This window comes from Drosophila rhopaloa, unplaced genomic scaffold (genome assembly GCF_018152115.1).
Source record: "Drosophila rhopaloa isolate 14029-0021.01 unplaced genomic scaffold, ASM1815211v1 contig_178, whole genome shotgun sequence".
In the NCBI taxonomy this organism is placed as follows: Eukaryota; Metazoa; Arthropoda; class Insecta; order Diptera; family Drosophilidae; genus Drosophila; species Drosophila rhopaloa.
This window is the reverse complement of record NW_025335059.1, coordinates 867,618-883,364: the sequence shown is the minus strand read 5'-3', so window position 1 is coordinate 883,364 and position 15,747 is coordinate 867,618. Positions and strand designations below refer to the sequence as shown.

The 15,747-nt window shown below is 42.0% G+C and overlaps 1 protein-coding gene across 2 annotated transcripts in view; it reads right to left on the bottom strand.

Annotated features, from left to right (window-relative positions):
- Positions 1-768: 768 nt before the first annotated feature.
- The window catches only part of LOC108051568 (putative uncharacterized protein DDB_G0277255), a 65,848-nt gene continuing 50,869 nt past the window's right edge, over positions 769-15,747 (bottom strand). For both annotated transcript variants that reach the window (XM_017133708.2, XM_017133707.2), the window contains 2 exons: positions 4,663-5,192; positions 769-4,151 (listed from right to left, as the gene is read on the bottom strand). In XM_017133708.2, coding sequence (XP_016989197.2) covers positions 2,280-4,151; positions 4,663-5,121 — 2,331 coding nt within the window. In that variant the 5' untranslated portion in view covers positions 5,122-5,192 and the 3' untranslated portion in view covers positions 769-2,279. The remainder of the gene's footprint in view (positions 4,152-4,662; positions 5,193-15,747) is intronic.

Here is a 15,747-nt window from a genome sequence, read left to right as displayed (position 1 = left end):
ATTCAAAAAGATAAAAATAATAATACAATTTTGTATTGTAGTTCAGTAAAGGGTTTCAAATACATTTAGCTTTAAAAAATGTGTAGGTTTTTATAACATTCAAAAAGATAAAAATAATAATACAATTTTGTATTGCAGTTCAGTTAAAGGGAATTTTTTAATTTTGAATTTAATTAGAAAAAAATAAATAATATAAAGAAATAAATAATCAAAAGAGGATCTGATTAGTAGTTTGAAGAAATCAGGAATTATTATTAATACATTTTAGAAAAAGTTAAAATATTATAAACCATTGACAAAATTTTAATAAGATATCAAATAACTCAAATATTTTCTCAGTGTGCTAGTCGTGTTTCACCGATCGTGAAGTGAAAAATTTTCTCTAATCTGCGCTGATGGCACGCATTTGTAGCCCCCCGCCAAACGATGCCGGCAGTCTGGGGCCGGGTACTTTGATTTTGACTGACAAGTGCCGCCTGCCTGCTGATGCTGCTGCTTTTGCTGCTGCAGTTGTTGCTGCGGTGCTGCTGCAGTTGTTGCTGCGGTGCTGCTGCAGTTGTTGCTGCGGTGCTGCTGCAGTTGTTGCTGCCGTGCTGCTGCAGTTGCAATTCGTTGTTGACATGCGCAGCTGCATGCGCTTTCATGTGCGCTCAGCTCCTTTATTGGAGAAAATTATTTCAGACCTCGGCCAGACCCATCTGCCATCTCCGTAACGAGCTAAAACTAATTAACCCACGACAGACCCAAACAGCAGACACGGGGCGCATCTTAATTGTCAATAAAACGTTTTAGATTTCTTTATTTTTAATGCTTGCAATACTAAAAAAATTAATGCAAAACTTAACCGCAGATGGATGTGTGTGTGTGTGTGTGTCTTGGCTGGTGTGTGTGTGTGGCATAAATAATAACTAACAAAGATTTAACTAAGATTTCGATGTGTGGCTTAGCCTAGGCTTGGATATAAACAAAGGATCGTTCTCTATGTACATAAACTATTAAGTTCAATAAATTAGCAGAAAATACTCGTATTGCAAAGTGTACACAGTTTATAACAAATCGTTAAAACGTTACATAACCCAAACACCATTGAAGATATTTTTGCGTAATCTAAATTTAATGTCCATTAAAAACTATCACAAAATAATTGGCAGTTTAATTAACCACTAACTACGGCTGATTTATCAGATAGCTTAGCCTATTCAATAAAACTAGTTGGGGGAATGTGGTGTTATCTTTAATTATAGGGAATTCGCCTTAGTTATGCGCCTTGTGTTTATCAAATACAAAAATAATGGCAAGTGCAAGTTGAGTTGCTGAACGTATGGTGTGTAAACGTAAGTTGATAAAGTAATGCTTGTGCCCCCTCTTTTGAATGCCTTCGAAGTTGGCTAACACTCGGCCCAAGAGATCAAAGAGATCCTTGAAGGAGAAAGGAGCGGGAATTTGCTGTAGGATAAGCTCCGGAGGAAGCGTTTCGAATTTAGTGCCTTAGGGGAGTGTTCCTCGCTCAAATATTTGGCATTCCCCTTGTTGGCCTTATTAATAGGTATACAAAAATTATCTTTATTTACGCGTATATTTACATTAACACTAGCAAACAAATTTATGCTAATTTGGGCAGAGCAACTAAGAAAACAAATACTTTTAATTTACAGGAAACACGCATCGTGCTGGGGCTAGTTGAAGACTCTGAAGGATTATGGGTGATTAGGAGAATTATATATGAATTTTTAATAAATCACTCACAAATTGTACGATTTGCAAGGCGATTTTTATTTTTAGTATTGATATTCTAGTTTGTGGGTTTTTAAAAAATTGCTTTAATTGTTTAGCAAGGAAGCGTTTGGCCTCATTTTGATATCACCACTCGTGGAATTGCTTCATTAGCTTCGTTACACTTCTATTTCTACACGCCTAGCATATATGTATATTTTAGTTTAACTTTAGCTATTAAAATCTTCAAAATTTGGCACATTTAAATTTAATTTGTTTGTGTAAATGTACATTTAATTGAGTATTGTATTTGGAAGTGCTTCGAGTGTGTGTCTGTCTGTGTGTGTGGGCATATATAGGAATTGCACAGAAAGCTGAAATAGGAATTCATCAATGACGTAAATTCGAGTTGGGAGTACGAGTATTAAGGTATTTAGAGTAGTAATAGTTTCTCTACATTTTCATTTTGTTTTGTTTTGTTTTTTTTTCGGTTTTGAGTGTGTGTATTTTGTGAGTAAGGAACAAGAAATAGTTTAGCCGGGTGAATCCCCGCTGGCGGCTGGTTACTACCGATTGGTGAGGAGTCCATTGGCAGGTGGCAGTACTCCTCCAGGTGGTGTATTGGGATTGCTGATCATCACGGGCAGTGAGGATGGCACCACTCCTCCACTGAGTTGTCGCTGATTGAGGGAGGCGGCACTAGCTGTCCCCGTAGATGAGCCACTGGATCGCGGATGTTTGCCCGACCCACCCTTGATTAGGTTTCCATTATTCTTCTGGGTCATGTGCGTCTGATAGTGCTTAGCCAAATGCGCCTTTTGCCGGAAACTCTTGCCACAAAGTGAACAGGCGAAGGGTTTCTCACCCGTATGCGTACGTATGTGTACATTCACGGAGTACTTGTCCTTGAATCCCTTCGAGCAAATGGAGCAGTAGTGCAGGGATCGCTCTTTTCTCTGGGCACTTCCCGAGGAGGAGGATGAACTGCCCCCGGAATTGGCCGGCGGACTGTTGCTGCTGCTACTGGCACTGCCACTCGATGAGGAGCTGCCACTCCCACTGCCGGCGATTAGGGGATTGCTCCCACTGCCCTGATTGTTGTTATTGGCCACATTGGGATTGTTGTTATTGCTACTGCTGCGCTTGTACGCCTTCTTGGGCTTGGTCACCCCACCTCCGGATCGGACATGGCTGCTGGCGGCGGACACGACGGACACTGGCGCCGAAGGCGAAGTGGAGGTACTAACCTCCGGTTTCAGTGGCTGTGGTGGCTGCAATTGTCCCGCTGGAGTTACCGCAGGACTGGATGAGATTTGCATGAGAACATCGCCGGGTTGTCCGTAATCTCCCGGAGTTGGAGTCCCTGCGGAGCCGGCAGTACAGAACTGCTGCACCTCGTTGGCTATGCGCTTGATCTTCTCGAAATCATCGCTGAATGCGTTCTCCAGCGAAAGGAACATGTCGTCCACCAGAATGTTGGCATTGCCATTATGTTGCTGCTGCTGCTGTTGTTGTTGTTGCTGCTGGGAACTGAGATGAATGCCCTGCGCTTCATCGAACATCTGGGCGGCACTTAAGGTGGAGTCGGCAAAGCCCAGAGCAGCAGCCTCATCGGCAAAGAGTAACCGCCGCATGTCCTCATCCTTGACCACCGGCATGGGCAATCCATTCTGCATGTGCAAACCCTTGCCATAACCCTTGCCCTGAAGGGCACTCCGCAGCAATGACTCCGCCGTGCTCTGCTCCGTTTCCGTGTTGTGATCCGCCATATGCCAGTCGTTGTTGTTGTTCTGGAACTGGGCCAACTGTTGGCCCAAATCATTGCCACCCGCCAGGGAGATGGCCGTGACCAGCGATGGCAGCGTCTGTTGCGTCTGCTGACCCTGATTCTGGGCCTGGGAAATACTGCTGAGACCATCCGTTCCATTTCCGATCACATCCTTGCCATCCGTACTGAAACCACTGTCGTCGTAGGGATACTCTGATTTGATGTAGCCCGGAAAACTGCCCAGCAGACTGTCCAGATCCAGGGAAGTGGGCAGTTGCTCCGCCTCCGAGCGCTTTAGCCAGGGCTCTCCTCCATTTAATACTGTCAGGGTGTAGATCTGGCCATCGGTGGTGTCCAGGCTGCTGATCGTGTCGCTGCTGCTTCCCGCTCCACTCGAAGCTGCCGAGGAGCTGCTCGCATTGGGCTGCTGTTGCTGCTGCAACTGCTGATGCTGTTGTTGCTGCTGCTGATGTTGCTGGTGTTGTTGCTGCTGCTGTTGCTGTTGCTGGAGGTGGGTCTGCGGCGAGGTGGGACTGGGCTGGTTGGTGCTGGTGGATCCACCATTACTGGCGCTGGCTGTGACCGGCTGCTGTTGCCAGCAGTAGCGATCGAGGTCCTCGAAAATCGAGTTGGAGTCGAGGCGACTGCTATCCTTGTCCTGGTGCCAAAACTGCAGATTAGAAAGATTGGAATAGAATCATTTAATAGGATGTTTTGGCTGGATCTAATCGATTTTTTTGTGGATTCTTGTTCTCGCTGATTCTTTTTTATATTTATTGTAATGTTCTTCCTAAGTGCTCTATTTTTGAATTAAGTATTTTAAATTGTATTATTTATATATAACATTTTGTGGAGTTTTTTTATATTTCTCTATTTTATCAACATTTAAAAGGAATCTTGTTTAACTTTAAATTAAATGCTTTTTATTTACTCATAAACAGATATTTTATATTAATAACATTATTGAATTATTAATTTACATAACAGTATAGGAGCCTTAACCATCTATGAGACTAGCGCATCAAAATGTATTTCAACTTTTATTTCAAACACACTATGTTTCCATACTTCTTTTTTGTTTGTTATTGAAGACGATTTAGATTTTATTTCTGGATTAATAGCCTTCTTATTCTTATAAATTTTGGTAATGCAAAAATGTGAGAAATTGCTCAGTAGCTTACCTCATAGCCCTGTAACGTGGGATCGCCGCCGTTGCTGGAGCCGTTGCGGTTGCCGACGGGCACCACGACACCGCCGCCGCCCGCACCACCGCCCCCTCCGTCGTGGATCATGCTGCTGTTGGTTCTCGCACCACCACCACCGCAGAGGCTCTGCTGCTGGGACTGCGACGTAATGGGCTGGTGCACCACTTGCACGTGGCTGTTGCCGCTGTGACTGCTGTGGCTGTTGTGACTGTGCGACGGCTGCTGGTGGTTCTGGTGGTGCTGCTGCTGGTGCAGACTGACGCCCAAAGCCTCCACGCCCACGCCCACACCGACACCCACACCCACGCCGATGCCGATGCCCATATCGGGACCTGTGACAAAGTCAAAGAAGTCCGCCTTCGAGAGATCCTCGGCACGAAAGGACTCGCTGATGTCCATGCCAGCCGCTGCGGACATATCCTCGGTGCCGATCATTTGCTGAGCCTGAAGCGCCAGAGTAGCGCCTTAAAAAACCAGGTACTGGTTAAGTCCGATAAGTGGATAAGCTGAAAAAGAATAGAAAATAATGTTGAGTTAATTATAATTTGCGGCAAGAGATATTTATTTATAGAAGTTTTGCATAGTTTAGGATAATACAAATATTATTGTAGACTTTTATTAAGGTAGAAATGGGATATATAACGAATGTCGATAACCTTAAAATTAATGAATCTCCAAAGACATTACGTTCACATTATAAATAATTCATATAATTGTGTTTTTATTACCAAAGCCCTTTATAAGTCCTCAAAGAATAAATTTAATTTCAGAAATGATGTTATTTTCTTGCTATTTCAATTACAGACATTTTAGAATATTCTCAATAATTATTTGCAATTAACTGCGAGGCATTTTTATAAGGTTACTTTGACTATGATTTCTGTAAATTAAAATAAGTTATACGAAATAAAAATCGTGATGTTTACAATCCCTTTTCTTGTTCAAAATGAAAAATTCTTATAATTCCATTGGCCCGTTTACATCAGTTTCGATTTCGCTTTGGGTTTCGCTTTCGGTTTCTCAATTTCTCCAACGCACTCACACACGCGCAGAGACTTGCATTAAAAGTCACACCAATTGATTAAAGCCACTTGTCAGTTGGCCACTTAAGTCAATCAGTCATTCACATTCGCATTCGCTCATTCTAGCCACATGGCCCGGGCCTGCATTCCGGCCATACTTGCATTTTAATTTGAGGCAGTCTCGGCCGGCTCTGCCTCTTAGCCGGCTATCTGCAAATAAATAAATCAAACTGACAGAAGGGTGACAAAGTGTAAACACATTTGGCGTGCTCGACTCGTAAATCTCTCGGACTTTGGCTAATGCCAAATTCTGCCAACCTGTCGCTGCGACAGTTTTTTCATCTATTTGGTCAGCAGGCCAGCACTTTTTGTTTCAGCAGGCTTGGCTTGTTTCATTTGCATAGATTCGGCAAGTGCCCGGCATTTAGAATAGTTTGCAAAAAAAAGTGAATAAAAATAAGCGTGGCTACCGTGTAGCCCATATCGCGCTTACCCCTAAGGTGATCGAACTGACAGTCTGTGGCCATTTCAGTTAGCGTATCGCTAACGTACCCCCGAGTCGTGTTCTGGCAAATGTGCCGAATGTTCAAATTGTCAAATTGATTCTACTCTTTTTTTCTAGTTTCTTTTTTTTCTGTTACTCCCGACACTGACACCGACATCGAAACCGACTCCAAGTCGCCTGGGCTTAGTTGTGTGTATGAAAAATGGACCTTACGGCCTGGCAGCGTGAGAACCACAAACAAAAATGACTTAACAAATTTGCATGGCCCGCTCGTACGTAGAGCTGGCTTGCATACTTTAGATAAGGGCAGAGCGTAGAGAAAATGCCGCTGCTGGAAAATATTTCAGATGCGGCTGCTGTAGAAACTTTAAGTGCAATATCTGGGGGGAAATCAAGTTGGCAGGGGATCTGGAAATAGCTAAGACGGCAGTCAGCACTTGGAAAAAATGTAACCTAATCGTTATTTTTTACAGATTTGTTTTTATGTTAGGAATTTTAATTTTTTTTTAAATTTAAATTTTGTATCTATTAAGCAGAACTTTTTAAAGGAAGAAACAAAAGTGTGTTACCCCAAATTCTATAGTTTTTCTATTCAAAAAGACATTTTGAAATCTGGTTTCTTTTAAATCAGTTAGAGTGATTTAATATATTTTTAGAAAATGTTCTCTGAAGGACATAATTATCCTTACTTAAGGTTTCTGGGTAATTTATCCGAGAGAGAAATATTTTTTTGAGTGCCAGTCAGCAGCATCAACACCTGATCGCCAAAGCCACTCAAAGGAGGCAAAGGCTGCCAACAAGTGCAGGCCATTTGGCAAGCGGTCAGTTAACATTTTTAAGGCCTTCGAGGTGAGCTCGTTTCCCGGCTTTTTTGCCTGGCCTTTATCGCTGCTCCATCGGACAAAAAAATAAAATTTCTCCACAACCGAAATGCTGCGTAATCATTTGTGGTCATTTGCCTGCCGACTAACAGCCGCACCAAGATCTGCCTAGTAGTTTACTTAATAATCATGTTTAAAATGCAGAAATTACTTTATATATACTTTATGGCCAGCAGCGGGGAAAAGCGCCAGCAGAACGGGCAAAAAATATGAAATAAAATAATAAGCCTTTGTTTGAGCATTTTGGCGCTCAAATATTGACTAATTTGAGCACGATTATTGTGATTTGGATGCGGGACCGAGTCGGGAAAGAAAGTTGGCCATCCAGCCAGCCAGTCAGCCAGACGTGCTCATATAACTGGCGGCCAGCCAATCATGGACGTGGTCGCCATGGATATATCTTTGTATCTTATGGATGTGGATGTCCATGTGGATGTGCATGTGGCGGGCACATGCATCTTCCCAGCGGTGCCATGATGAAGATGCATGCGAATGCGAATTCGAATACGAAGACAAACCATCGAGGGGGGATTGAATGCTGCATGGTAATCGCAATCGTAATCGTAGAAATTGTTAGCGCATTTTGGCCAATGCAAACAGCCTGAGGCGGCATCATTTAAAAAACATGATAGCATGATGGGTTTTATGTTTCGGGGTGACTGGTGGCGGAGTGGGGGGTACTCGATTATGGGCCATAAATAAAAACGTTTCAATAATTTGAATGTTTTTAATTAAGCCCGCTCTCTGGCATATTTATTTACACATTTTGGTAGCGAGGCAGCCATGATTTATTCGAGTATGCAAATTGCGGCAGACAAAGGAAAATGGTTAGGAAATATGTGCAAAAATGTGGCAATATTCGGCACAATTTCTTTGGTCTAACCTGGGCATGATTAGCGTCCCATAAGCTTCGTCTTTGTTGCGGGCGTCAAGAGGAAAATGGTAAAGAAAATATAAAAAAAAAGCATCACGGTAGTCAAAAGCCAGCAGTCGTCTGAGATTAGTTTTTGTGCAGGAATTTTTATATTGCGGTTACACAATTTTCTTTAAGTTGGTTGGCTCTACCATTCCCCGTTACCCCGCTGACAATCAATGAAAATCACACGGTTTAGCTGCTTCTGCTTTGGCCGCTTTTTCTTGAGCAAGTTTGTCGCTTTGACTGCACGATTTTCCACGCATTTTTAACCCAAATACCGTGCTAAACGATTTTTTAATGTCTTCACTAACAAGTTTCAATTACCAATCGTCAAATGCGTGCGCATAAAAACTGAAACCAGTTGTACTTAAACCGCAGCACCACCAGCACCCCCTCTCTATCTTTGGCTCAATCAATTAAAATAATTCGCCTGATTTCATAAAAGAAGACTATAAAGCGTAAGGAAGACAATGAGACGGCGGGAAAAACCTGCTGGCCGAGGACTTTGAGCCAAGTTGATTCACGTACCGCAATCAAATTGCACTTCGATTGGCCAAAATGGAGCCATCAGTGGAAAGCGGCAGTCGTCTCATCGACTCGTAATCACATTTATTGAGATAAACGATGGGGCGTTCCGCGTTGCGTATACGCAGTATGTGTGTGCGTGCACAATGTGATAATTGTGCGAGGGAAAATGGGTTAATCATGTTCGGCACATAATTATTAATGAAGAAAGCAGCTTGAACTTGACTATGCTGCATACTTTTGGGATCATGTTGCGTGGCCTATGAGGCAATCGTTATTTTTCTCAATTTTAATGCCTCCATATTAATGGCTACGGCGTATTCAAATTGCTAAATTCCTCACCGACGCATAAATTACGAAAGCCATTCGAAGACCACTCGTAAAACGCACACAAAACGCATCAAAAAACACACGGGAGCTCGCAGCTGCAAATTTTGTGCACTGCAAATTGTCATCGTTAGCCAAGTGAGACCGCCGGCCATAAGGCAGTCGATCATTTCTCAGCTAGATAATTATCGCCCACCAGTTGAAAGGCTGCCCCCAAAAGCGGACCAGCCGGATATGCCAGCAGTTGGTAGTCGCAGTCGGTTGCTGCTGACCAATTGACCAATAGCTCAGCGGACCAGCGGCTGATAAGAAGTGCTGCAGCTGGGATGGGGATGGCTTATGCTTCAGTTGCATGCAAATGCATAATTGAATCAAATGGTCCTCCCGGTCGCAGCAACTTTCGAACCCCACCTAATGAAGTAATCAACGGCCGGCATCTCAAGCTTTTTGCTGCCATTGTCAATCAAAAGTCGCGTTTTTATTGCGCCTGCGTTACAAACCAAATCGCATCAAGATGTATTAATCATTTCAGCCGCTGCCTGCGTTGGCGTTAGCAACATCAACGCTGGCAGAGGGACACTCAAAAAAAAAATAGGTTTACACAAATATTTAATTTTTGTAATAGCACTATTTTTATAAATATTCATTTTTTGAATGATGGTTCTATTTTTGGAAAATATATATAATTGGGGCCCAAAAGGAAGTGCAAATAAATTTTAAGAGACTTTTTCGGACAAGCTTTTCGTTTATAATTTATTTTTTCCTAAATATGTTTGTAAGCCAAACAATATATTCTTTAACGCGTCTTTTATAATGAAAAAGTTTACATATAAAAATCACATAACCTTTGAACTCAAATAAGAGTGACATTAAATATATTCCATAGTTCTGTAAGTTGATAGACAGGATACCTTGCGTTTTAGGCAATTTAAATTTTAAGCTTAGGGGTCAGAAAAGTAATTCGAATTTCATCGATTTAGTTGCATTTTTTCTCAGTGCAGAGGCAACCGGCAACAGTTAGCAGCAACAACCAACAAGCAACAACCGGCAACGGCAATGCCATTGCTTTTATCAGCTGGCGCAGATCTCTTTGGCATAGCCAGGCGTATAAAAAAACGCCAAATAACTACAGGCGAGACGGGCATGATTAAAATGCGCAAAAATGGCAAACTCCAAATGGGCGCTGCTCGGCGGTAACGGCAACACAACAACAACAACAACAACAACAGCAACAACAACAACATCGAGAGCTACAACAACGGCGTGTGATGTACACGCGGCGCATTTCAATTCCATTTGATTAATGACAAAGCCGTAAAAGCAACTGCATGAAGGGGCAAACAGCTAACGAAGATGTTGCTGATTGGCCCGTTGTCCGTCTTTGCCACAGTCACATTCGCATTCGAAGTCTTCCGTTGCTGTTGTCAACTGTCGGATGCAATGATGCTGCTCGCGATTTTCGTTTTTTTTATATGTTTGACCATAAACATTATTCGAACATTAGGCCAAGCAGACAGCTCATAAAGCAATCACAGCCGCGAATCAATAGGGCCAGAAACTGGCTTGAATGCAAATCAGCAAGTGCAGCCTGCGAGTAGAAAGTGTTGCCACCCACGCGGCGAATCTGCATAAATACTGTCCACCAAATAATGCCAAGAGAGTGCCTAACGGCCTTGCGCCAGTGGGTGCTGCTCCCGCTGTTGCAACTGATGTTGCTGCTCCTGCTGCTGCTGTTGCATACTGTTGCATACTGTTGCTGTCGTGCCTTGCACCGCAGCAACATGGTACAATAAATTTCAAATTTGCTATGAAACTTGTATCAGAACATGTCCATCTTGGCGGCCCACACTCTCACAGCAGCCCCCTGCTGCTGTTTTGGGTGAAAATTTTCGTGTGCCCGCCTGCGACTTTCACAGCGGCATTACTGCAATGAAAACATTTACACACCGAAAAAAAGAAAACCAAGAATTGAGAAATTAACTATGTTTTTCAAGTTGCAAGCACAACTTTTTTCTATAAGCTAAGACACTTTTTCAACATGATATATAAATCAGAAAAAAAAGTGTGATATATCAGAAATATTTTTGAGCTTGTGCAAAAAATAAGTTTTGAAAACCAATTTTTAGATTTTACAAAAACTGTTAATGTTTTTATTTTAAAATGAACCATTTTCTTAAAAATGATAAAAAATAAGTTTTTTTCTGATTGAAAATATTGTGTCGAATTGTTAGACCTTAGGGCAAAAATTTTGTATAGTGTAGAACTACTTTTAGCTTACAGTTAGCTCGTCGTCATACATTCTCTTGGGCCACGTGATTAATGCCTTAATTAGTGCAGCGCTCAATCAATTTTGGGCCAGTTAGTCAGAACCCAACCCAGAAAATATGATTGGCAATTGTTTGGCGCTGGGTCATTTATCAAAATCAATACGGGAATGGTCTCAATGCCGAAACGGAGTTATAACAAGGCTAAATGCCGAACTGAGCGGACAGCCCCCCAAGTCACAAAATTTGCATTTTAACAAGTTAATTTTTTCAGCTGCCGCTGCTGTTCTAAGTCATTGCAAAACGGTAGCGCACGAATTTTGGCAGCCTTTACTTTCAGTTGCCTTTTTGACTGGCGACATAATAATGACAAACCAGAAACAAAAAACTAAAACACAAAATCTGGAAACACGGCCACAACAACTGCATTTGTTGCCCAAGCGTGACATGTTAATTGAGTTTATTTTCCTGAATTTTGATTATGTTGGGTGGGCGTTCACCCCGCCGAATGAGCAGAGATTTTTGACAGCCAAATTGGATTGATATGAAAATATATAGAAATTAAAGTATTAAAGCATTTACGTGGAGATACGCCTCTGCCCGGAATCATGATAACTTTATTGATTTTGGCAAACGAGCGAAGCATGGTTGCCGCCACTGCCGCCGCCGAAGACATTGAAACCAAATCGTGAGCTCTGGGCTAACAATCAAATCGGCAAAAGAAAACCAACAATTGTGGCTGTTTTGTGTCTGAGAGTCTGTGACGTGATCGCTGCAGGCGCCACTTGGCAGCCAAACAAAGGGGACCAGGAATGGCCAGAAATTCTGGCTAATCAGCACAGACAAAGGGTGACGCTCCCATGTATTTAGTTTGAAGGCTGACTGCCATTCATTAATGCCATTTAAACGGTCAGGCTGTTAATAACATGGGTGTGTGTAGCCCCCGATAGATACACCACCAAAATATCCTACCTAGCAATTTGTTTGGCTGTCATGTCAAAGTGCAATGAAAATATTTTCACTTGCCCATCAAACGACACAGCACTTGACATGAGACAGCCAACGTCAAACATTCCGCAATGCCACCCAACAGGCATCTTCATAAATATTTTCCAAGCAACGGGAACGGGAACGGCAGCAACAGCAACTGCAACAGCAACACTCCCACATCCCAAAATGCCTTCAACAACAAACATCGTGTGCTGTCTGTGGGCTCCTTGAAGTTTCTTTCTGCCTCGATCAAAATGATTTTTCCCTCTGTGGCGTCTTTTTCATCATCATCATTAAATTCGTCAAGATGCAAATTTCTAGCCCGTTGTTTGTTGTTTGCTGTTTGCCAGTCGTGCTCATCTTCCCGGTGGCAAGCAAAAACAAAAAAAGGGGAGGAGTGGGTGTGTGGGAGTGGGAGTGGGAGGCTAGGCAGCATCAGCCATCAGTCTGGCATTTCTTTGGCTCTGACATTATTTGCTGCTTTGACTCCGCCACACGGCTAAGCACAATTTATTGTTATGGCCCGACTCTTAGGGCCACCTGTGGGCGTTACTCTGGCCATATATAGACTCCCCACAATCCGATCTGATATAAATATAAATATAAATATAGCGGACATGTGGATATATATAACTCATAGCTGAACGAGGTACATAAATTGCTCGTGACTGCAATTAGACAATTGTCGCCGTCATCCGAACTCACTCAGCTCAGAAGCTAATGAATTTTTATTTGTATATGTCTTACAAGACAACCCAGGGAAGTCTTTATTGTGTTGGTGTTGCTCTTGTTGCTGCTGGCTGCGGCTTGTATAAATTACCATAATAACAAATTACGGATCATTAAGATTGTCAGCTACTTCGTTTCAATTAATTAACCATTAATTACAAACCGCCTGAACTGCAGAATGTGGTAACACACAGCGGCAACGACAAATGCTGCACATGAGCAACAAAAGAGGCACTAGCTGCTGCAGCAACTGCAACAGCAGCAACATCAGTGGCAAACTGCAGCAGCAAATTCAGCAGCAACCATATTAGCCACGACGACAACAAGAAGCCGAAATTAATGCAATAGAAGAGACAACAGCGGCAAGTGAAGAAAAGCACCGGAGAAATAGAAAAAGCAGCTGTGCGCAAATATGCAAATTTCACAGAGTAAAACAGCAGCTACAAACAGCAAATATGCTAAGAGACTTCACTTTCAATATATAGCAAAGGATGCTTAGCCTGTTGTTGTTTGTCGCTTTTGCCAGTTGCACAAATTGCATTTTACCATATAAAACAATTTCAGCTGCTAGACAAAAGAAACTCAACTCAACTCGTAGCGAACCGAGGTAAACACATTGTCATACCCGAGCATACAGACAATGCACCTACAGAAACTGTGACAAAAGCACCGAAAACCATACAAATACAAATTGAAAGTGAAACTCCAGGAAAAAATCCAAATGGAAACAAGAAATTTGCATAGAAATGAATTTGCAAGAGTTTGTCGCGTCTGGTAAGTATGGCTGGTATAGCTAGATTATGTTGGATTAGGTGCTTGGGAATGGGAAAGGGAGGCCTATGAAAATTATTGGGTTTACCGGGGCCAATTAATTGAGGGAATTATCCCACTCCCAACATTGTACGATCTTAAAGTTCTTGAGAAATATTTTTGGGTTACATTATTTATTTATATGAACTTTTGGAATGACTTACAAATATAGCAAATTCTCAAATCAAGCATACGTGATTTAAGACTAGTACTCGCAAAACTTTATTCAAATATGCCTAGACGCATTTTAATTCCAAACTTCTGATTTGAATAAGATTGAAATATTATGCTTCAATAAATTGTCAGCTTAATAGGGTTAGTTTTTCAAAGAACATTAAGCCAGTTTTATTAGATATCAAAGTTAATTGAAAGTAAATTAAATAATTAGCTTAGACCACTTTCAAACACCTTATAATTTAAATTTAAAGGTTAAACATATCGTTAGCTTTATAGATTAACCCATTTGTTTTACTTTATTTGGCTAACAGCGTGTAAATCGGTCATAAGTCTTTGGGTTCCAACTCATTGATTGCATGTACTTGATCTATAAAGAATATCGGCTTAGTGCCCCGTCCTGCTCGCACTTCTTTGGGTGCATGACTTTATGACAAGCGCTCTAGGTAGCCAAGTTCGTTGCCTAAGTCTTTTGTATTGCGACTGGGCATGCAAATATTTGCATATAGATTTACACACCCACGGGCCGAGTCGCAGTGCGCCTTGGCAACAATGGGTTGCCAGAGCCTCCTTTACTTGTTAATATATGTAGCTATATAGATACGATGCCAAACTTTAAATATATTACACTCTAATGCCTTTTAAGCCGAAACTATAAATTTCTTATCGCCGATCGAAAATCAAGCGTGCTCACCACAAGTCACAGTCAAAAAGCAAAGCCAGGTTTTTGGCCACTGGCACTGGGACTTTAGCTGGATAGTCGGCCAGAAAAAAAAATAGAAAAACTGAGGCTGAGGCACACACCCTAGTTGGTTCACTCGTGCGTCATATTCAAATGCGGCCAGATCCAGCTTTTCAGCTCCGGCTCCAGGTCGCAGATTGCGTCCGCTAGATAAGCCAAAGCCAGCGCCACTGTTTCGATGACTACGGGAGTACGGGAATGGGACTACGACTGCGACTGCGACTACTCCGACTATGGCATATGGTATATGGCATTCTTTCAAAGGCCGTTCGCCAGACCAACGCTAACGGATCGCGCAAGCAGGAACCGCCGGCCATAAATGGCCAAAATGCATGCGCTGCCTTAAACAGTCAAATGTGTGGATAATAATTTTGATTTATTGCCTCAGCATCGCGGCCAACGAGCCACCGCAATCGGCAATCTGGGCTAGATAACTCAACTATGGCCCGGGCATTGTGGCCATTATCAGGGGAGGCTCACTCAGCTCAACCTGCCGCTTGATTTTGTTTTTTATACCCTTGCAGAAGGTATTTTAATTTCATTCAAAAGCTAGCAACGCAGTCAAGGGGACATTTGCGACCCTATAAATGATATATATTCTTGATCAGCACTTCCAAGGCAGTTGATCAGGTCATGTTTGCTTTTGGAAATTTGTCATTTTAACGATGATCAATTTTTTGGCCTATTTTCGTGTTAATTATTGTTCAGTTTCCGATAAATTGTAAAAAGGAGACTTTAGTCCAATTTCAAAGTGGCATACCTCTTAAAACTTATGGTTTGACCCTCTAAAAATCTGCATTAGAATTTGTCGTTTTAAGGGGACGATAATCATATAGACGTAACAAAAACGATCGGAAATTTAATCGTAAAATCGACCTAGCTTCATTGTTATTAAGCAACGAAATCGATATATAGAATATTTAATTTTGGTAATACTGCAAGGGTATATAAACTTCTGCTTCCCGATGTTTTCTTCCTTTCTTGTTTTTTTTAATAGTTTTTCGGGGCGTGTGCTGCGGTGTGGGGCGTGTGCCTAACATGCTAATGAGCCAACTTTCAGTGGACCAATCGCTGAACGTCTAGGCGGCTAACAATGCCCACGTTTGCTAACAATATGAATTTTAAGGTCTCTGTTTTGTTTTTTGTTTTTCATGTTCGAATACCTTTTTTGCATAA